The sequence below is a fragment of the Hibiscus syriacus genome, unplaced genomic scaffold, assembly GCF_006381635.1.
Source record: "Hibiscus syriacus cultivar Baekdansim isolate YM2019G1 unplaced genomic scaffold, ASM638163v2 tig00110372_pilon, whole genome shotgun sequence".
In the NCBI taxonomy this organism is placed as follows: domain Eukaryota; kingdom Viridiplantae; phylum Streptophyta; class Magnoliopsida; order Malvales; family Malvaceae; genus Hibiscus; species Hibiscus syriacus.
Genome location: NW_024062709.1, coordinates 502,201 through 526,220, shown reverse-complemented (window position 1 = coordinate 526,220; position 24,020 = coordinate 502,201). Strand labels below are relative to the sequence as shown.

The window sequence follows — 24,020 nt, the reverse complement described above, 5'->3', positions numbered from 1 at the left end:
TTAGTCCTAAGATGGAATAAAATCAACCATTTAGGGCGCCACTCACGCTGAAATATGTTGAAACTGAACAAAATCACTTGGTATTAAAGTAATCTTGCCTATATCTGATTGTGACTATTTTTTCTTTTATTTTCTAAATACTTAATTCAAAAATATTCTAAAATGATTATAAGTAACGTATATTCAAAAAAAAATTTAATTTATTAACGTAAATATTTTAAAATAAATAATAATTTTTTATCACCGAGAGTACTCAACCACACAGGGTAAGGGAAAGACTGAATCATTGTTGCTGAGAAAGTTTTTCTAAATGTTATGTTCTGAGCCCAAAAAAAGTATTCAAAGGCGATATGAGAGCTAGCTATCTAGGTTTGGCATGGGTAAATGTCCAGCATCAAACATTTGTCAGGAACTTTAAGTCTCAAACGACACTGTTTCTAAGCACTCATCTCCACTTTGGGCTAGGGCTTATTTGATTCAAATATTTGTGGAAATCCCGCAGCTTTTTCTCCACTTGAATCCATATATACTCACTAATGCTATCACATGGAATCCAATGGCAATTGCTGCTGCAAATCCACAACTTTTATTTTAACTGTTTATGTGGATTCTGATCTTTTCATGATGGAATCCGATGGCAAACACAGATCCTTGGATTTAACCCCTAGAAGTCCTCATCTCTGCATACTTGCTTCTTAATATCTCTTTTTGAATTTTATAAAAATAAACTTAATGACATCATCATCAATCGTCGATTCGTATCATACAAGAGCATCGTATCAGGAATTACCATATAATCGGATGCATACAAGAACGATTTTCAATCCAAAAGAAAAAGAAAGCATAACCATCACCAAAAATTGTTGAATGTAGAGACTAAAACATCCATGTTAAAAACGCCACCGTCAAAAATCCAGACATGTTCTGGATACATTCCCCATCATGGAATTAATGTGCACTAGAACATGTAAGGGTTGAGCCTCTCGAGATCCTGGCAATGAATGCAGGTCCAGGGTAACAAAGGAGGATCAAGACAGTATATGTGTATGTTTCGCATCTGGCAAGCATGACAGCTGATAAGAAGATCCTCCGGTTCTCGAGAACGGCACATGATGCAAACTGAAGCAGCTGAGAACTAGTCCATAAGGTAGCCCATAAAAGTAGTTGGCGTCAGCAAAACTAAGCAACAAATGAAAATGGATGAAATACAATGTTACTTGGACTCCAGTGTCACTGTATGCGACTGACACTCGATTATTCAATTTTTTTAATTGTGTTTTTACATATTAGAAGGGTCCTTGGAATGTAATATTTTCATACCCATGTTTGAATATATGAAATACTTGAAGAAAAAAGAAAGTCGGAGACACATAGATCAAGTATAATGTAGCAGTGGAGGCTCTACTGAAAATGCTAGCTTTGCTTACTGATAGTGCAAAATAGTGATCAACTTGTAACATCCATTGGCAGTGCAGAACTGCAGAGTTTTCAGAAATTAAAAGCAAGGAGCTTCTCAATGGAGAAGGCCTTGTTGGATAGAGTCGAAAGTCGAAACCAATGTTACAGTTGTCTAACAACTCTCTGTAAAAACCCTGTTGTGCATGAATCACACAAAAAGAAATGCAATCAAATCTATATGATAGGCATGCACTTAAGGGTACCTAATTATGTATACCAGTATATGCATGTCATTATATTTGTTCCCGGTATCCTTTACAAACTTATTTCCATCAACCACCACAACCACTTAAGTGTACTATTTCTGGTTTTAAAATGCTATGCAGAAACATCATAAAACATGGCATCATGGTACAAAGATAGAAGCAATATAATTTTTAGTATTAGAGTACCCGCTACCTGAGCAGCTCTTTCCTGATCAGATAGAACAGGAACATCAAGTGTTGGTGTGGCACAAGGAATGGTTTGGGAAAATACTTTTTGATCAGAGATGGCTGCATCCTCCACTTTTGTAATGCTCGTGAATCTTGCCTTGCACAAAGGACAAAATGGAGTATTTCTATTTGAAGTCTGCATACAGCATAATTAGTATAAGAAACTTTCAAATTGGATCAGGTTCAAGGTAAAGACATTAGGGGAAAAATCATATGCCACAAATCATCATGAAATTAAGATCCAAACTGATGATACAACTAAGAAGTAGAATACTGAGTTGGAAATCAGTTCTCAAAAATAATACTAATAGTTTGGCAACCCTGAAATATTAGATGGCAAACTGTTTTAAGTTCTAGACCATAAAGAGAAAAAGAGCAGGCAACATTTTCCACTACTCTTATTCTCCACAAACAGTTAGTAAAAACCGAGGGGGAGTAAAGGATCAAGAAATGGACAAGTATTGGTCTGTTCATAACATTACAAACAAAACTTATCAGCTTACTGTATTGTTGAAAACAATGCAAAGCACTTGATGAATTTGAATTTCTAGAGAGATGATCATTCAGAAACAAGCAAGTTATAGCAAGTGGCAAACTCAAATGTCTAATTACTAAAGTAAGCAATGAATTATAGAGGGCCAGAGTGACCTAGACCCGCATACTTCCTAATAAAAAAGGAACATACAAAGTAAAATGGTGCATACTTGTAGATACTAGATAGTGACAGCAAAAATTGTTGTTTAGAGCACAAAATAGAATATAAGCTAGTGGAAGACAAGATTAAAACATCATATAGTAAATAAAATATTAAACGAAGTACAATCATATCAAATCTAGCTTCTTGTGTAGGATATTAATAATGATTAAAGAAATGCCAACTATAAACATATGAATTTAAATATTAAAAAAAGAAGATGAGAATGAGTACCATCTTGTCAGCCCACTCCTGGATACATGAATAACAAAATCGATGTCCACATTGCAAAATCCCTCTTGTTGGACTAAACTCAGTCCAACATATAACACATGATAAATCCATTGATGTCGATAATCTGGAAGCAAAATCCCGGGTCTCTCTCACAGCATCAGAGCACCCATCTGGTGAAGCTCTTTCAGTGTCAGGTTGCGCATTCTTTCCTGGTGAAGTTAAACCATTGGAAGGAGGTTGGATGTTCCACAATTCAATCTCCTCAATTTTTATTTCTTCATGTAATCTTTGAAGCTTACTGAACTCATGATTAGATGGTTCTCCAATTGCAGATATACCAACAGTCCTCCAATTAGATGGCCCTCCAATTTCAGGATTACATGGATTTTTTACTCCAGCACATGGTTTACGGACCCTGAGGAGTGGAACTGGATAGCACTCTTGGTCAGAATCCGAAGAATCAGACACTACTATTTCTCTGTTAGTCTTCTTCACAAGCCTCCGTCCTTTCCTCTGAGATGATTTGGCCAAAGAAGTGTCTCTGCTGCCATCACCAAGATCTCTTTCTTCCCTCAGCGACAGAGCAGAACAATGAGCGTTTGGCTCCTTGTTCTTTGAGATCTTCCTTTTGTTCCTCATTGGAGGCATAGAAGCATAAGAAAATGGGTCTCCATGCTTTTCAACCAGATAAAGTAAAAAAGCAAAGTCAAGAAAATAAGAACTGCGCAATTATTCCTTAAAAATCCATAGATTGACACAGAATTTGAAGATTGTATTGAACTTTGGTAGAAACCTTGAAAATCTAACCGGCTACCTCTAGCAATAGTTCACAAAGTTAATTTCTATGGGTTAGAATAGATATACTAATTTGCACAGACATAAACTCAACTGACATACATTGCAGTACTAATTATCAATCAAGATTCATTTACAGATGTATAGCTTAAAGAAGCTCTGGTTATTTACCCTGACAAAGAATTCTCCTGTGGTGTTTGCAAAACAGAAGAAGGAAAAGGGTGAGGCGTGGAAACAAAGCAATGAGGAGTAGAATTTAGATAATCACCTCATCCAACATTGCAGATTTGGACCAACCAGATAAGCCAGAACCTCCATAGTCAACATCAGTTATTTCATTTACAACACCATCGTGAACACTAGGCTTTTCAGAAAACTCTTTGCGCTTCTTAGTCAAGGCATCTCCCTTAGCAACATAAGGGATCTCCAGCAACAGAGGTCCCATTTCTTCTCCACTAGAACAAAATAAAAAGGTAAAAATAAGACTCCAACAATCCAATATAATTTCATTTTCCACCATTTCTGGCAATTAACTTTAGTCCTTATCAAGCAATAAGTTCCCAACAGCCACAATCACAGAAATTTTGAAGGATTCTATTGGCTGCTGCTTACATAGAACTACATTTTAAAATATTGTTCTCGCCAAACTCTAGGAGAAATGATGCATCAAATACAAAAACATTTAAAGAGATCGCAATTTTATCTGCAATTATTTTCTCTTCCATTTTCAGTCTGTCTACCAGAAAAACAGAAAATATTGAATTTCCTTCTTTTCTACCGAAATCAGCCTTAATAAGTTAGTATCAATTCCTTACATTACAAACAAACAACCCTATATAATTTCTCATTTCTAAATCAACGTAATCTAACATTTAAGATACATCAAACCAAAATAAATCTAAAAATTAGAAACAAGAAAAAGTAAATTAATACCTTTGCAACATATAAGGTTCCTCATGCAAACGCTTCCCTTCCTTTATACAATCTTCAATCCACCGGTGATTTACGATTATCAACTTTAACTTCTTAGCAAGCTCATATTTCCTTCCTTCGAATCTACGACATACCTAAAAACCCAACGATTTTCAGTTTCTCCCCTTTAATTTTCATTAAATCGTAAGTACTAAGAAATAAGAAAACAAACCAAATGAGTGACTGATCGGGAGAAATTGCCGACATAGCTCGCACCGGTTAGAGATATGAGCTTGATTAGGTTGAACCGCTCAAGGCCGCTGTATCCACTCACCGATACCACCGCCGATTCCATTTTTTTTTCAATTTTTAGATTTTTTCCCCTTTTATAGCGAAATTGACGTCTTAGCCGGGAAAATGGAGGTTTTTTGAATTTTGGGAGGAAATGGGACTGTATGGCCCAGCAATGAGCCCGCAATTATTTGGGCCGTGAATCAAGATTGCACCTTCAGGCGTACGATGGTAAAATTATATAGATCCGAATTGACGTCTAAGCTTGTTCCACCGAATATAGAGATCTTCACATGGAGGGCTGTTCAAAACAGATTACCTGTTCTTGTGGAACTTGAAAATAGGGGTGTGGCAAACCTAGGCTCGTGTCTCTGTGTTTTGTGTCTAAATAAAAAGGAAACAGAACCATCGTCAATGCCATTGCGATGTAACTTGGAGAATTTGGCAAAGGTGGATGGAAGGTGAATTTTGTTTGTCTTGAAAGCTTTAAGTTGTTCTTATATTCTTGGGATAATAGTCCAATTGAGAGAAAAACAAAACAAAAGTGGCTTATTTCGTTCTTCGGAATCGCGTGGACTATTTGGAGGTGTAGAAATGATGTAGTATTCAAGAAGAAAAGCTTTTCCGTTGACCTTATATACGAGACAACATTAACTAAAATCGCTTCGTGGTGTAACTGGCTTTGGCCTGAAAGCTGTCCGTCGATCCTTGACTTCACCCGAAACCCAGAATTTACAATCAAAGTTTATCGATGACTTTTGGTAAGTTGTGTTCGGGCAATTTGTTATATGGGCAATGTAGGTTAGAAACAATGGCGTTGTAGAGCAAGACTTTGCAGATAACAAAGGCTCTAGCAGCGATCTTTAGCGTAAGAGGTTAACGTTCAACGAATGTTTAGTCGGAAGCTAGAGTACGCTTTAGGTGAATCTGGGTCGATGTGGTCTGTTAAGCCAACGTTTCTGAAGGTTGCGCGTAAATCTGGTATATTGCGCAAACATGTACAAATTGTAAGAAATTTACTAATTTTTACTGGAGTGGTGCAGATCAGAACGACAGAAGTTTAATTGGGTTAGAATGCTGCAGAATGTACTTATTTTTCAGGTGTGAAGCGAGGCGGTGTTGTAAAGTATTTAATCTCCGGGGGATGCTTTACGAATCAGTACAAGAAGATTGGTAGACTGTTGTCGACTCGAGAACGGGGGTGTTATACTGTTATTGGCTGTTTCGTGGTAAAGTTCCCAATTAATTGTATTTGAGATGGTTCACTAGTCAAGGGGTTCGAGCCATTTATTAGTACGATGATGGAGCTTGGGCAACGTTGTAGCTAACCAAATTAGTTCAGATGGATCGTGAAGTCTGCGTTGCGAGAGGTACAGAGCTTTCGGCAGTTTTTTGGTTAAAATTGGCTGGTCTTTATTTATTTGCTGCTGCAATTTGGTTGATGGTGCCCAAGTGACTGCACATGCTAGTGTAGTGTTGGTTTAAGTGTTTCTAGGTGTCGTTTTATATTGTGTTCTTTTTTTTGTTTCACTCAGTGTTTGTTGTTCTGAGTTGAGCATGTGTCACTTTGATGAGAGGGTTCAGGTTAGCGAATGTCACCGAATCTGGTGGGTTTGTAATGGTTTGCTTCGATTGAACACATGTTTTTCCGAATGGCTTTGGTGGAGGCATTCTTTTTCATCCATTTAGGTTTAGGGAGAAATTTTAACAAGGTCTCGGCCATAGTTATCTTTGTATGTTTTCTTTATCAATACATAAAATATGCTACTTTCAAACAAACAAAATTAAAAGACAAAAATTAAAATTTTATTTATTAATTGAAAATCATATATAAATTATACCATTATTTGAGATAGAAGGAAATGATAGAACCCTAGACATAGTATCAAAAACTTTGAAACTTAGATTAGGTTCTGTTGGTCAAACTTGGGTACATCTTTTGTTGAAATTTGGTGGTCAAAATTGGTGGAACTGATTTTGTTGAATTTGAGGAAGGGAAATTACCAAATTTAGTCCATGTACTCTAGGATATTTACAAAATTAATCCTTAAGCTTCAACTATAAATACTCTAACTCATTTAGCTTCAAAATCATCCCAAATCATTTCTTTCTCCCAATACTAAAGAGTTTAGAGAGTTTTCTTGTGAGTTGTGAATATTTTTGTAAACACTTGTAAATTTTATCTCTTTAGTAAAAGATCTGTAGCAGTCTAGAGATGTAGGCATAATTGTTCAAACTCCGTTATCAATTTTTGGGTATTATTATTCCGCTTTTATTTCGTATTCTCACAAATCTAGTTATAGGGAAATTACTCGTTTTATTTCCCAACAACTGGTATCAAGAGCTTTTGGTGGTGATTTTTTTTTGTTTTTCTGCGAGGTTACGATTCATGTGAATAGTAAATTTTATGAATAGTAAAATTTGGTCGACGATACGAGTTTGTCGACGGAGGTATTCTAAAACACGGTAGTTCACAGGAATTGTCAAAAACGATCCAAAAGAAGCCAGATTCGAGTGGGAGTGATGACTGCAAATGAAGGGAAGATGAAAATTAAGAAGTTCGATGGTGCGAATTTTGGCTTTTGGGAAATGCAGATTGAAGATTTTCTGTGCCATAAAAAGCTATATAACCTCTCTCAGGAAAACAAACAGAGGGCATGAAGGATGAAGACTGAGCTCTTCTCGACAGCAAAGCCCTCGGAGTTATCTGAATGAAGTTATCCTGCAATGTTGCTTTCAACATAACAAAGGAAAAGGCAACGACGGGTCTTATGGCAGCTCTCTCCAGTATGTATGAGAAGCCATCGACCTCAAACAAAGTTCACTTGATGAGACAATTATTCAATTTGCAGATGGCGAAAGGGGCATCAGTGGCTCAACACCTAAATGAACTCAACACAATTACAACCCAGTTGAGTTCTGTGGAAATTGAATTCGATGATGAAGTTCGAGCTTTAATTCTCTTATCATCTCTACCAGACAGTTGGAATGCTACTGTTACAACAGTTAACATCTCGTCAGGAAATAGTAAGTTGAAATTCAACGATGTTCGGGATCTGGTATTGAGTGAAGAAATTCGACGGAGAGAATCGGGTGAAGCATCAAGCTCCTCAGCCTTGCACTCGTAGTCTAAAGGGAGAACTTCGGAAAGAAATCCAAATCGTGGCAGATCGAAATATAGAAGGGGAAAATCAAGAACGAGAAAGAAAGATTTTAACTGTTATAATTGTGGCAAGAATGGTCACTTTAAAAGAGATTGTCGAGCACCGAAGAAAGATACCGGTGTATATGAATCTGCCAATATGACAGAGGAAACAGGCGATGCCATGATTCTAAGCGTCAACAGTTCGATTGAATCATGAATCTTGGATTCAGGGCCATCTTTCCACGCCACCCCATGCCAAGAAATCATGGAGAATTATGTCCGTGATGATTTTGGGAAGGTTCATATAGCTGATGATGAAACCTTGAAGATCGTCAAAAAATGAAACATCCGATTAAAGTTCCCAAACTAGACCACCTGGAAGTTGAAAGGAGTGAGACATATTCCTAGCCTCAAAAGAAATTTGATTTATGTAGGACAGCTTGATGGAGAAGGATATTGTACAACTTTTTCAGGCTGTGAATGGAAGATTACCAAAGGAGTAGTTGTCATTGCTCGTGTTAAGAAGATTGTTACTCTCTATGTAACCTCAAACTTGGAGAATATCATTGCAGTAGCAGATGCTGATGGAAAATCAAACCTATGGCACCAAAGGCTTGGTTATATGAGCGAGAAAGGGATGAAGACACTTTTATCAAAAGGAAAACTGTTAGATCTAAAGAGTATAGATGTCAGACTATATGAGGATTGCATCTTTGGCAAACAAAAGAAAGTCAGTTTTGCAAAGATTGGCAAGATAGTCAAGGCAGAAAAGTTAGAGTTGGTTCATACTGATGTATGAGGACCATCTTTAATTCCATTTCTTGCAGGCTCACTATATTATGTCACCTTCATCGATGATTCTACAAGGAAGGTGTGGGTTTATTTTCTGAAGAAGAAATCAGAAGTCTTTGATACTTTCAGAAAATGAAAGGTCATGGTGGAAAATGAGACTGGTTTGAAAGTCAAGAGGTTGAGGTCTGATAATGGAGGAGAGTACAGAAATAGTAGATTCAGAGAATTTTGCCAAACAATGGGATCAAGATGGAGACAACAGTTCCCATGACAGCGCATCAGAATGGCGTAACAAAGCGCATGAACATAACTCTGAATGAACGTGCCAGAAGCATAAGGATACATGCCGGATTGCCCAAATTGCTATGGGCTGAAGTTATCAACAATGCATCTTACTTGATCAACTGTGGGCCCTCAGTTCCCTTAGATGGTGGAATACCAGAGGAAGTTTGGAGCAGAAAAGAAATAAACCTTTCATACATAAGAGTGTTTTGTTGTATTTCTTATGTACACATAAATTCTGCTGAAAGAAGTAAACTTGAAGCTAAGTCCAACAAATGTGTCTTTGTTGGTTATGGTGGTGATGAGTTTGGTTACCGGTTTTGGGATTACAAAAATCGAAAGATCATCAGAAGCAGAGATGTCATTTTCAATGAGATTGTGATGTACAAAGACAGGTCAACCATAGAATCAAGTAGCTCCAATACCGAAGATGAAACAAAGGAATTTGCTGAGTTTAAGGAGATTTCTGGAAATGATGTTCAGATCAGTCCTAAAGAAGTTCAAGAAGAACCAGGCACACCAGAACTAAGACGCTCATCCAGAATTCTTAAACCAACCCAGCGTTATTCGCATTCTTTGCACTACTTGTTGCTGACTGACAATGGTGAACCAGAGTGCTATGATGAAGCAATGCAGATGGAGGTTCAGTCAAGTGGGAGTCTTCCATGAAAAATGAGATAGACTCACTTATGTCAAATCAGACATGAGAATTAGCTGAATTACCACCCGACAAGAAAGCGCTTCATAACAAGTGGGTTTACAGGATCAAAGAAGAGCACGATGGGAAAAAATGCTACAAAGCAAGATTGGTTGTCAAGGGTTTTCAGCAAAAATAAGGTATTAACTACAATGAAATTTTCTCTCCAGTCGTGAAGCCGTCTACAATCATACTGGTGTTGAAAATTGTAGCTACAAAGAATCTACATCTTGAGCAATTAAATGTAAAGACAACTTTCCTTCATGGTGATTTGGAGGAAGAAATTTATATGAGGCAGCCAGAAGGCTTTATAGAGGCAAACAAAAAAAAACCTGGTATGCAGGTTTGAAGAAGAGCTTGTATGGTTTAAAACAAGCTCCTAGACAGTGGTACAAGAAGTTCGATAGCTTCATGAGTAGCAATGGTTTTACCAGATGCCAAGCAGATCATTGTTGTTACATCAAGAAATTCGAAAACAACTTCATTATTTTATTGGTGTACGTTGATGACATGCTCATTGCAGGCTCAGACATGTAAGAGATTATAAACTTGAAGCAAAAATTGTCGAAGCAGTTTGCAATGAAAAATCTGGGCGCTGCAAAGCAGATTCTTGGGATGAGGATTAAGAGAGACAAAAAGTCAGGGACTTTGATGTTATCACAGGCTGAGTACATCAACAAAGTACTCTCTAGGTTCAACATGCAAGATGCTAAACCAATAAGTACACCTTTAGGTGTTCATTTTTAGACTCTCCAAAGAACAATCACCAAAGACGGAGGAAGAACGTGCACACATGTTGAAGGTGTTGTATGCCTCAACAATTGGAAGTCTGATGTATGCCATGGTTTGTACTAGACCAGATATTGCTCAAGCAGTGGGAGTTGTTAGCAGGTACATGAATAATCCGGGCAAGGTACACTGGGAAGCAGTCAAATGAATCCTCAAATATTTGTGAGGTACCATAAACAAAGCACTTTGTTTCAAAGGTGGAGATATGATACTGACAGGCTATGTAGATGTTGACTTAGCCGGAAATGTTGACATTAGAAGGATCACTACAGGGTATGATTATACTCTAGGAGGTACTGCAGTGAGTTAGGTTTCTCAACTACAGAAGATAGTTGCTCTCTCCACAACTGAAGCAGAATATGTCGTTGTTACGGAAGCCAGCAAGGAGATGGTTTGGCTCCAAAGTTTCTTGGAAGAGTTAGGCAAGAAACAAGAAAATAATGTCTTGTATTGCGACAGTCAAATTGCTATTCGTTTAGTGAAGAATCCGAATTTTCATTCCAGGACGGAGCACACACAATTGCGATATCATTTTATCCAGTCTCTTCTGGAAGATGGGATTTTGAAACTTGAAAAATTAGTGGGCATACTAGAGTAACAAGACCAGAAATATTGCTGCATTGATCGAGGTGTGAAGACAGATTAAAATCAGTCTTCAAGTGGGAGATTGTTGGTCAAACTTGGGTGCATCCTTTGTTGAAATTTGGTAGTCAAAATTGGTGGAGCTGATTTTATTGAATTTGGGTAAGGTAGGCATCTGATTTTGTTGAATTTGGGTAAAGGGAAATTGCTCTTTTAGTCCATGTACTTTAGGGTATTTACAAGATTAGTCATTAATCTTCAACTATAAATATCTTAACACATTTAGCTTCAAAATCATCCAAAATCATTTCTTTCTCCCAATACTAAAGAGTTTAGAGAGTTTTCTTGTGAGTGTTTTTGTAAACATTTGTAAATTTTCTCCCTTTAGTAAAAGATCTGCAGCAGTCTAGAGACGTATGCATAATTGGTCGAACTCCGTTATCAATTTTCGGGTATTATTATTCCGCTTTTATTTCGCATTCTCACAAATCTAGTTATAGGAAAATTACTCGTTTTATTTCCCAACAGGTTCCACTAAATCAATAACTTGGTAGTGAAATTTTGAATTTTTTTATTATTTTTAATAATATTTTTTTTGTAGAATTTTATTTTATTTTGTTGTTGAAAGAAAGGACACTTTAATACTTAGAAAAAGCTTGATTAACCCATAAAATATTGACGAATTATGATCATATTTTGTTCATTAAATTTAGTGTATGATCATAAGACATGCATTCATTCATTCCCATTTTGATCGGATCTTATGAGTATGCCTAAAATCACACCTTAGCACCAAAGTCCCATCCATCCTTCTCAAATGAAAGCTCTCGACCAACATATAACAACCAAATCTCCTCACCTCACCATCTTCACTCCTTATTTTTTCTTCTCTTTCAACCCTCACTTCACTCTCATCTCCATTATACCACCCTCCTTCTTCTTGCAACCATTTTATCTTCTCCATTATCGCTAAACTCAACCCAACGTTGCTGCCCTTTCTCCCATCGTTTCTAGATAAAGTTCTGAACCACCAAAACCCTCCATGGCTAACCTTATGATCTCTTGCGGCAAGCATGCCGTTGACAGATATGAACTCCCTTTGCACCATCTTGTTGATGTTCACTACGGTTTGTTCATCGTTCTGATCTCTGTCGCATGTATGAATCTGTTGCCACCATTGCTCGAGTGTCATCGTGTAGAACAGCGATCTCTTCATTTGTCGGCGTAGCCTTGTTTCTTCCCTGACGAATATGAAGGGACAGTACCATTTTCCGACGATGACCGAAGGCGAGTTCTTGTTGAACATCGGGAATTTGAAGTCCGGGAGGCGTTTACGGAGCGACGAGTCGAGGCCTAGAGATTGATTTAGTTGTAATCTGTATGAGCGTGAGATACGGAGTTTCCATCCATTTCTCCTTAAGAATTTCGGTGGGGTTGAATCTATTGCGGTGGATTTAGCGAAGAAACTGTGCTTATGGTGACGAAGGATCTTGAACTGTTGATAAACGTTTCTGTGATCGAATGGTTTTGGTTTTACATCACTGATACCATCATTGAAGAAGCAACATAGTTTGCTGTCTATCTCCCTTGAACTTGTACATGCCAGCCTGCAAAAACAGAACTCTCAGAAGCCAAGTTTAACTTATATCCGTCCAACATGATCGGAAACTTACCCTTTGTATCTTCCCTTGGCTCGAATAACGTAGTACTGATTAGAAGAAAGAGGCTGATCGAGGACAGGGATAAACCAGACCTTCTTGATCATTGTTTCTTCAACCTCAGATGAATGAACAACGTTCAACATCTTGTCTTGTGGGAAAGGCAGCTTTTCAACACCCTTTTTCTTATAAGCCCCGCAACACAGGGTGTCTTGTTCATCAGATTCTTCATCTGTAATCACTAAATAACCCGAATAAGGACCTTCAGCAGGTGGCTCGTCTTCAAGAGCAATTGGAGATTTCCTGTACAAAGAAAGAGGCCTTGTCACATACATCACTGCTCTTCTCTCTCTCTTTGTTTCTTTGAGTTGATAAGGTACTGAATGACCCTTTTTATGATTGTTTTTTCTTATTGATTAAGCTTTAAAGAAAGTTGGTCAATGGTAGAAATTTGAATTATTTGATTGATTTAAATAACGAGGAGCACATGGATCTATGAAGCTGATGAAAAGCAGCAAAGAAAAGTTCCTCAAATGGAGACCACAACTTTAAAGAAACAAGTTCTCAAAAAAAAAAATTAAATAAACAAGCACACACGAAGTAACTAATAAACTAAGGCTTGGTATGCAAATTATGCTCGAATTATAACTCATTAACACGTAATTGTGAAACTTTTTTTAGTAATAAACCGTTAAAAAAGGTATAACTCAGGGACTTGTTTATGATTAATCCATGAATTAGATTTAAGGTGTCGAAGGATAAGACAAAAAAAAAACATTGCTTTAAACTTTGCTTTGTTATCCACTCTTTCTTATGTGCGCTTGCTTTAGCTGATGTATTACACATATCACATATGCAACTTACTAATAGGAAGAATAATGCTTGCTTTATTATCTGCTTTATATTTTTTTACTTTATCATGAGAGCTTACATAATAAACTTTATTATCTAAAGAAAGGAAGTATTTAGAACAATTGAGAAATTCTTATGGATCAATATTATTCACCTTGCATATTCTTAAATATTCTGTTAGAACTTGATATGGAGTTTTCGCTTTGATTCTGGAAGATGCCAATGGTTTTTCTTTTTCAAAAGAGAACTGTCTCGTGATTCTGGAAGTATTAAACTCGAAAATTGAATCACTGAAAATTATTGAACTTGCTTGTATTGTTTCCCTGCTTCTGAACATAAGTATTAAACTCGAAAACAGAATCCTAATTTGATTAAAATTAGATAATTTTATTAAATTAGATTTCTACTTTATTGGTTTTAAATTTGCAATCAATTATCTATATCTATAAATAGATATTAAGGGAAGGCGTTATTATTGCTTTTCTTTTAAATTTCAAAAGTATCGATATTTATTTGAATGTAATCGATACCTTCAACATATCCAGTAGCGCTTTACCGGTTTTGTCATATTGAACATGATTTTGTCATATTTTTACCTAATATATGGTTATATATCGATACATATTTGAATGGTATCGATACGTACCGACAAACTAAGTTTTTCGGTTGCCAAACTTTTTAATATTTCTTCATGATTTTCACCTACAACATTATTATTACTCAACATTTCCGATAGAACTAAACCGACTTTATTAAGTATCTTATTATGAATCCGATAACCCAGTATATTACTCCACCTTTTCTGAGATAACTCGAGTTACTTAGCAGTATCCGCCTTAGTGGAAATAAAATATCTGATTTTCCAGCTGTCTTGTTACCATGGTTACTATTTATCTATGATGGTCCAGAAACTTGATTTATATATTTTACTCTTACAAAGAAGCACTTGATATTTACCTTTGTCATGGTAATATAATATCTATTTAAGTTTAAATAGTAAAATGAGTTTTTCCTTTTGATTATTTCAAATTAAAAGATATTGTTATATATTTAATGTTGAATATTAAAATATATCTGGTTGGATTAAATCTCTCTTGGAAATCTCTTATAAATAGTGAGGAAACATGTTAGGTTTTTCACATCTCAAAACATCTGTGAATTGAAGAAGTTTTCTCCTCTTGAAAAATATTTTCTCTCCTTAGAAAATATTATTTTTCTTTCTAGTTTTCCGGTGATAGTTGAAGGCAAGGATCATTCATGACTTAGGCATATGTGCTACTGTAGTTGATCATAAGTTGTTTTATCCTGAGAGACAGAAGACCAATGAACTCGAGCACCAAAGGAGTGACTGAAAATCTGACTTGAGGAAATTGTGTAGTGACATGCCTCAACTGATTCTGATCGATAAAACAAAATAAAAGGAGTATTTTATTTCCATTAATTTTTTATCTTATCTTCTAAGAAGTTTAACCTTTTTGGTTTATTTTATCAAGATTGAATTTGATTAGTGCTTAAATTATGTATTATTTTGTGTTTAATTACTCCTTGATTAGTTATTTTAAGTTGCTAATTTGGACCTTTTCGTTTGTTTTCAATGCAGGACAGTAGATTCCAGAAATATTGCTAAAACTGATGAAATTGTGCAATTTTTGATTTTTTGGAGTCATGACTAGATTAGTAAGCTAGTAAGCTAAGGAGAAGAAGAAGATGCATGATTACCTACTTCTGAACATAAGTATTTATAAGCTAAGGAGAAGAAGAAGATGCATGATTACCTGAGTTAGGCAGAGGTGGAGTCTCGACTTCTTTTTTCTTATTGGGTGGTGCGTCGTTCTCCTTCGAAACTTCAGGTGAGATGACGATACCACTTGAGAGAGTTATCGTGCTAATATTCTCCCTTGGATTGACTTTGGTTTGCAACGACAATCTACCTTGAGATTCTAGATACCCCATCATCTGAGCCAACTGGCTTATTTGGGACAAGGAAAATCTCTTAACAATCGACTCTAGTGGAGTCTTTTGTAGCGGTTGAGAAGGAAATGTAGAGACCTCAGTTGATAATTCAGATTTTCTCTCTGATTGTTTCCGTAACTTAAATTTGGATGGTCCCTCCATCCCAAATTAAATGTGTTGTCGTATAGGTTATAAGGCCTCTGAGGAGGTCCGAGAAAGTTACCCACAACATTTACTTGTGTGTCAAAACCTTCTTGTAACATCTAGCAGCAGTCCATCGAGTGATCTGACATCATACATATCTCGCATACCTTCGTTGCTCCATCTCTACCTGAAATGAGAGAATTAACTATATTAGTTAACTTTTCAATTTTGTTTTCAAGTGAAACAACACTTACTTCGTGAACCAATCGACTGGGTTCACTTGAGGAGCTAAATCGCTGTGAATTAGCAACCATCGTGAAAATTAAATTCCTTGTTACTTCTGGAGTCATGTTGATGAGGGCTCCTCCCTAACGACATCTATTATTTTCTTTTCTACCGGAAGCATCCCTTCATAAAAATATTAAAGTCGTGTTTGTTCAGATAGGCCATGTTGCGGAAAATTGGTGCAGAGCTTTTTAAACGCTCATAGTAGTTGTAGAGTGACTCCTTCATTCTACCTAATTACAGGATGATTCTCCTCAGTTTGCTTGCTTTCGCCGCTGCGAAAAAGCTATCAAGAAAAACACGTGTTAAATTAGCCCAAGTAGTAATGAATTTTAGAGGTAAATAAAATAAACATTCCTTAGCCGAACCGACTAAGGAAAAAAGAAAGACTCTAAGTTTAATATGGTCTTCGAATACTCCTCGGGGCTTCGTAATGGAGTAGATCATGTGAAATTTCGCAAGAAGTTTATACGGACTTTCACTGGGAATACTGTGATAGGTAGGAATGAGATGGATTAGTCTCGTCTTGAGTTGAAATGGAGTCTTGCCATTAGGGAAAGCGATGCAGAGTGTCTGCGGAATGGCAGGAGATGCAACTAACTCTCTAATTGTTTGTTCACCATTGGTTCTGCTTCTCTTAGCGTGAAATTGATGACTGGAGTTGCGTCAGGTATTGGCTCTTCATGGGAGTAGGCATTAATTGATGTCTCAAATGTGGATTCTATATCTGATTAACTTGCTTTGTTCTCGTTTTGCTTCTTTCTTCGAAGCGTCTGGCTGTGGGTGCTCTTGCTTCGATCTCCGGGTCAAGTTCTACGAAATCTTACGAGTTTTGCCTGGTCCTAAAATAAAAAAAAAATATGTAACTTGCCAAAGTTCTCGGTAACGGTGCCAATTTGACAAGCATCATTTTACTCGACAAATAAAATCTTTCTCTCAAAATAAATAAATAGAAATAAAAATAGTATATTGAAAAAAAGGGTTGATCCGCAAGGACTTAGAAATTCGTGATGTAGAGTTGCGTTGATTTTATCCAGGCAACTGTAACAAAAGTAAATAAAAGGGGTTGGTAAAATAAGAGTTGAAAGAAATTAAAAAAAGGAAAGTAATGAAATAAAAATTTGAAAACAATTATAATAAAATAACCTCGAGCTAGTTTTGCTTCAATTCCATTTGATTATCAAAATGGATTTTACTCCGGGATTCATGTTGGATAAAGTTTATAGGGCACAACCCTTGTAACGTGCTTTTCCCTTTGATAACCGATCTTCCCAAGTCACTCTTCAAAATTCGGTCCTTGAATGGACTAACCACAACTATTGTCGTTAGAACAAATCATATTAAGTTTTGGAAAAGCTCGACTCGAATTATGTTGTCTCTTAGAGAATCAAATTTAATCTCAGTTTCCTTTAACAGACCACCACTAAGTGTGTTCCCAAGAAGTCGAACTGACTACTAGTCGATTCTTCCTCCCAACTTTAAATCAGAACATCCAGATCAGCATTGACTTTTTTATTTGAAAGCGTTTTGATTTTTAAAAGTAAGGTCGATTGCCAAAATAATTTTCCAGAAAATTGAGAATGTAACCTAAAGGTATTAAGTGCTTTTTCAATTCTCATGTTTGAAATTGAATCATTGCTAGCTCTTGGCTAAATAAGAAAATTAGTTAAGCATGATAGGAATTATACTTACCAGCATATTTGATGAAAACAATTAAAAGCTTAAGTAAAAAGAAAACGAAATGAAAAATGAAACTTTTATTAAGACAAAAACAAAGTAACAAAGTAAAACTCCATATTATTTAAGCCATACCCCAAGGAGGATATTTATAGGCTTCTAAATTCCTAAAGATAGCATGGAATTTCAAATGAAAATAATCCTAAAAATTGAAAGATAATTCCAAATGTTTGAATTCAAAACTTAAAATCAAATTTCCTCAAAGATCTCCTCAGATCGTGCTGATTGGCTTCTAGAGTGTTCCTCGTGCTGACTGAACCTTCTAGAAACTATCACGTCAGACCACGCCGTGCCCATGTCCTCGATCGTGATCAAATAATAAAAAATGGAAAACAACGCCCTTTTTCTGATGATTCTAAAAAGTAATCCACTACATGAAAACAAGCAAAACATAACTTGAATCAGCATTAATAAATTCATAAAATGGGAAAATTAACAAGTAAAAAGTGACAATTTAGAACGCTCATCATCTTCCATCTCTTCCATATCCAAATGGTTTTGAATAGAGTATGTATTCCCCATAGATGACTTAATGAGATAAGCTCAATCCGAATAATTTTTATTTATGAACACATTTGTTAGAAGCAGGGGCGGATGCACTAAGCCCCCATAGGGGCCAAGTGCATCCCTACTTTGAAAAATGATTAAATTTAGTTTAATAAGTTAAAAGAAAAATAAAAAAAATTGCATACCTATTATTTTTTAAGAAAGAAATTTAAAATTATGGACTCCTATTCTTAAATTTCTGGATCCGCCACTAGGTAGAAGTACGTTAAATTTTGGAGATTTTGAAGTTTCATCATCTCTAATGCCTTTAATATCAAAAGACAATAAAATTGTTCAATGGTCCTATAGCATAAACTAATTTTTTATGGAACATAGTATCACTGAAATTAAATTTAGTAAATCCATCTCGATCAATGTATATCCAATCTCTCTGGCCAGATTTGTGAACAGCTAATCGCCCATAAAGGGCATAAATTACGATAACACAACGTTAAGGATTGTAGAAGGATAATTAAGGGTATCAAAATCAGCCATGGTGTCAAGTCGAGGAAGATTGATGTTACTTACCTTTTTGAAAGGGTTTGAAAGAGTTATAATCCATTTCTTGTCCAGTGCGGCTAACTAACCATGACAAGACCCGTAATATCTCCATGTGTAAAACTTTAGTAGTTCGATATTGTAGACTTTTGATTTGATTTGTAGACTGCATAATTTTCCCTATGTGATGCTCTTTTTAGACTGAATCAAAAGCATTGGAACGAGATTTTTGGATGAACACCTTATATGACCGAGGAAAGAATGAAATATAAAATGTCAATGCCTACTAACGCTCAACTGATGGGTGAGTCTATTTTCTCAAGAATCATAAAAAGACAACTCCGGAAGATGTTTCCAATCTGCTTCAAATCTCCTTTATAGAAAAAATGGGAAACCATATCGAAGAAGCTAACGTTAAACTGAGAAGAATATATAGAGAGAGTGACGGAAATATGTGTTTGCAGCACACATTCAGGTATGGGTATTTATAAGGTAGAGATTTTAAATTTTTAATTGTTTGTGGAATGAATCTAAATTCAACTAGGAATGGACTTCTAGGCTAGGTGCTTTATTAGGCCTAAGAGTTATTGGAATATACTTGGGCAACAAGTCTGACAATTGTGCTTTGGGCGATACTCTAATACAATGTAAAAATGAAGTTGTAATTGGGCCAAAGAAATACTCAGTCGAGTATAAATAAGGATTAGGAGTAAAGACTTTATCCAAATGAATTGAAGTTTATGATGGAGAGTGTAGATTCTTTAAACAATATATATTTCTATTGTTCAGAATTGAAGAGATGCTTCATTGGGGAAGTTGATAGAGAGGATAAAAGCATCCAAGGCAAAAGGGATTGATGATACGATAGTTAATGGCCCTGATTTCAGAAACAGAAAGATTTACAGCAGAGTTTGATCTCTTTTACTATTTTTTACTAAGGCCATCCATAACTACTATCGTAGTCCTGATATGGGTGACGCGGTTGAGTTCTGCAAGAATCTGCATCCTTGTGAAAACTCCTGCAGAAAATATTGGCCTAATGAAGAAGAGGATATTGAGGTGAGTGTAGAAAGATACAGTTCTTCAATGCTTTGCTTTCATTTATAGGAGTTTTTGTTGTGAATGTATGTCAATTTATAGAATGATGTGTTGTATTTCTTGGTATGCTTGCCTGCAGCATCAATGAAATGTATTAATGAAACCGCAAATTACACCGACTATGACTGATCAAATCGGTCACTTCTTACTGCAGTTACATTGAGCACAAGCGTGAGCATTGGTACCCCGATCCGATGATTATATTCAGACAACTTGAAGAGTTGAACAGAGCATAGTATTAAATTGCGGCAGCAAAACGGCCGCATCGTAACGTTTTTCTAGGTAACCGTAAACTGCAACCTCAACATAAAACGTAGTTATTTTTAGGGGGAAAATAATGCCATTGTAGACACCAATTTTCATCCATTTTTTTTATATAGTTTGAAATCATTTTGAAAATTATATAATATATGGTTTTTTTTTTAAATATTTTGAAAATATATAATATATAATTTTCAAAAACATTTTTGAAAATACATATTATATTGTTTTGAAAACTTTTTCTAAATATATATAATATATAGCTTTTAAAAACATTTTGAAAAACGTATATATAATTTTGAAAATTAGTTTCTAAATATATATTATATAATTTTGAAAATTAGTTTTTAAAATATATATATTATATAGTTTTGAAAATTAGTTTTTAAAAAAGTATATTATATAGTTTTGAAAATTAGTTTTTAAAAATATATTATATAGTTTTGAAAATTATTTTTTTTTTAAAATATATGTTATGTGGTTTTGAAAATTATTTTTTTTAAAACATATATTGTATAGTTTTAAAAATGTTTTTAATTAATTTATTAATTTATCTATTTATTAATTTATTTATTATTTTTTTTCATTTATTTATTTATTATTTGTTTCAGGTCCAGGATAGGGCCCAAGCAATCAAAGAACCGGGTTTGAGCTAGCCCAATAGCATATTAGGGTTTCTTGCTTAGGGGAATTGCATAGTCAGCGCCACATAGAGCAATGGACGGTCACACATGCCGAAACGGCCGGCCGGCATCCCGGGACTGACCCATCCCGGGATGACCGGTCATACATGCACGAAGATCTCGGAACAGTCCACCACGTCCCGTTATTCTCGGGATCACAACGGCCGATGAAGGCTTATAAATGCTTTGCAAAGCCACGGTTACTGGGGGAGAATAGTAAACCCACAACGGATCGGTCGAGAACAGCAATCGGCCAACAAAAGCCAAGCCACAGAACCGAGAGCCAAGAGTACACACAGAGACCAACTATCACGAACAGAACCGACGAGAACGGAAAGACCCATAAACAACCACAAAACTACATCCACAGTAAGCCAAAAACAGAAAACCCATACCATCAAACCCACACAAAAACAGAATCATCATAACCAAACACGAAAAAACGCAAGCCAACAGCCTAAAAAACCAACCGAACCAAAAACAACATAAAAAAGTAAAAGGCAAGGTCCTTTTTTCATCAAGGGTCGACAAGAGCACCGGGAGTGTGGAGGAACCCCGACGAAAGAAAAGGCATCGAGAACCCGAAGCGCCGCCGGCGAGGAAGGTAAAAAGGCCGAACCTTTTTGGGCTATATCTACTCTGTTCGGGGCAATCTTAGACGATTTGGTAGCCAGATTTGAGTTCTCGGGAAGAGGCGAGTATTTTAGTGAACTTGGTGTGTCTGGCCGCCGCTGGCGGCAGCCGGAGCGACGGCGTGTGGTGGCCGGGATTTGGCCAGCCATTGGCTGGGAAAGGCTGGTTGGGAGCTTTCTCTCGTTTAAAGAGAGGAGAGTTTTAGAGAAATGGTGAGAATGAGGGAAAAATGAGCTGATCTTGGTATTTATATACGAAGGACCAAAGTGCAATTACGGGATTGTCAAATCCTTTCCGCCGTCCCTGGTATTTTGAATCGCTTTACAATTCAGTCACCAGTTGTAAATTAGCCTCCTAATTTCCAATTTGTTTAATTTAACCCGTGTTCATTTTTTCATACTTTGTGAATTGGCCCTAAACCTTTTATTCTTTCTATTGCAGTACATTGTTTTAAAATCCCTTAAGTCCAATTTGTTTCAATCAGATCCTAAGTTTTATTTTATTTTGTTTTATCGTCATTTTTTTCTCGTATTATTCTATTTTATTGCTTCTAAACCTTAACATTTTTTCGCCTTAACATTTCTTTGGAAAAGTTGTCTTTTTGTTTTCGTTGATTTATTCGTATTTTTTTATTTTATTCCTTTTTATGTACCATATTTTTCTTTTTCTTGCAACTTTTATTTTTATTTTTCATTTTTTTTAATTTGTTATTTTATTCTTTTATTTACTCTTGATCTATTTATTTATTTATTTGTTTATTTTATTTTATATTTTTATTTATTGTCGCCATTATTATCATTTTTCTTATCTAACATGTTCGATGTTTTTTATAAGATTTTATAACCGATCAAAGGTAAGTAACTCGAATCGAATTTTTAAATTTCGATTTAAATTTTTAATTTTCGCGTTTAAAGATAACCGATAAATTAATTGGTACCGAAAGGGCGGTTCAAGGGTGCTAATCCTTCCTTGACCGTAATCGACTCCCGAACCCAACACATTTCTGGTACAACGCAGATCAGGTAAGATGGTGTCCGACCCACCCAAATTCGTTTTAAAGTGGTCGGTGGCGACTCTAACCCAATCAATCCACGTCGAAGCCCAATTCCAGGGCCCAACCGAAAGACGGTTGCGACAGCTTGGCGACTCTGCTGGGGACAGGTAAGTGAGTCAGGCCAGAATTAATTTTCCGTTGTCTTTTTATGCGAAAATTGTAAATTTAAATTTTAATTTATTTATTCGATTCCAATTATTTGCCCTTTGATTATTTTTCCAAGTAAATAGTTGTACTAACATTTTTTCAATGATCTCAGATTTTCGAAAAGTTTCATCTCAGGCTCTATACCCGAGCTCCGAACCCATTTAAGTGGGGGTGAAAGCGACGCATTCGTGTGAATTTATTCACCGCATATGCCTAGCAAGTAGCCTTCGGGATTCATATACCTTATGTCTTCGTGTGAATTTATTCACCGTGCGGGCATAAGGGAATGTGTCCCCTCGAGTTTAACTTAGTCCACACAAGCCTGTGATGGGTTTAGGACTAAGGGTCTGGTAAGCCCAAGGGGGCACCGGCAAGGAGAACTCGAGTACCTTTTAGAACCTAAACCGGGAGAGTACAGGGATTTAGAGCCCACCCCGAAACCTCATTCCAAACCCTAGGCTGTTTTATTTCCTGCTTTATTTTCTGTTCAAAGCATGCGAACTAGACAAACATGTGGTTAGGTTTTGTTTGAAATTAGCATGCGGGATAGAGATCATGTCCAGGTAGGAATAATAAGCATGTGGGGTAGATATCATGTGGGGTAGCATTTTTCATTTTTATTATTGTTTTGATTTACTTCGCTAACCCTTTTATTTTTGTTCTCTTTTATTTTGTGTTCATCGTTTGCATCATTTAAAACGATGTGTTGATCCACCAAAAATATGTTTGTTAAACATGAATAATCTGCATTAATGGACAAAAGGGTTATAATACAATGAGATAAAAAACTCAGAAGTCCAACCGTGGTCAAAGAATACTCAAAGGCAAAGTTGCAGGGGCAATACGAGGAAAAGGTCACTGACCCGGTCGCTCCTTTTGAAAACTACAAGAACAAGATGGTGAAACCCTAGCTGAGCTGGATGCCATTACTGACGATTTCAAGAAGCAAGCTTCGGATAGTTTCTCTCGATGGAGGGCTCCAATGACACTTTCGTTAGAAATAAGCTCGGTAGAAAGTGAAAGTCGGAGATGCAGTCATTCGAGATCTTTTTTGGGGCAAGCATCTCATTATTTGCACATTTTAGCCAAAGGAACCGGAATGGTTCGACAGGATATTCAACTAGTGAAAAAGAAGAATCAACTTGTCAGAAGCTGTACAGGATTTGTACCATCAAAAAGAGTTTTTGTCTCTTCAGACGTAACACTTTTGTCCCCAATAAGGGTTATTCAGAATAACAGGCACATTTTTTGGATCAATGCCTCGGACATTTCATGCATCATATATTTATACATTTTGCATTTCTTATTCTCTTTACATTCACATTAACTAACATAAACATGTCTCATCGAAGGAAACAAATACTGG

General features: G+C 36.1%; 2 protein-coding genes across 3 annotated transcripts; both read right to left on the bottom strand.

The window, feature by feature from the left end:
* Positions 1–958: 958 nt before the first annotated feature.
* LOC120121362 lies at positions 959–4,884 on the bottom strand. Its single transcript, XM_039140738.1, has 7 exons — positions 4,760–4,884; positions 4,549–4,682; positions 3,884–4,070; positions 2,821–3,495; positions 1,858–2,028; positions 1,428–1,592; positions 959–1,135 (listed from the first exon to the last, which is right to left on the bottom strand). The coding sequence occupies exons 1-7, from the start codon at positions 4,880–4,882 to the stop codon at positions 959–961; spliced, it is 1,632 nt and encodes a 543-aa protein (XP_038996669.1). The 5' UTR covers positions 4,883–4,884.
* Positions 4,885–11,780: 6,896 nt separating this feature from the next.
* On the bottom strand, positions 11,781–23,554 carry LOC120121414. Of its 2 annotated transcripts, XM_039140765.1 has the most exons (4): positions 23,548–23,554; positions 13,569–13,573; positions 12,779–13,124; positions 11,781–12,712 (listed from the first exon to the last, which is right to left on the bottom strand). In XM_039140765.1, the coding sequence occupies exons 3-4, from the start codon at positions 13,096–13,098 to the stop codon at positions 11,845–11,847; spliced, it is 1,188 nt and encodes a 395-aa protein (XP_038996696.1). In that variant the 5' UTR covers positions 13,099–13,124; positions 13,569–13,573; positions 23,548–23,554; the 3' UTR covers positions 11,781–11,844. The 2 variants fall into 2 exon arrangements, with proteins under 2 accessions (XP_038996696.1, XP_038996697.1); XM_039140766.1 differs by lacking the exons at positions 13,569–13,573; positions 23,548–23,554 and having other exon boundaries at positions 12,779–13,131.
* Between the last annotated feature and the right edge of the window lie 466 nt (positions 23,555–24,020).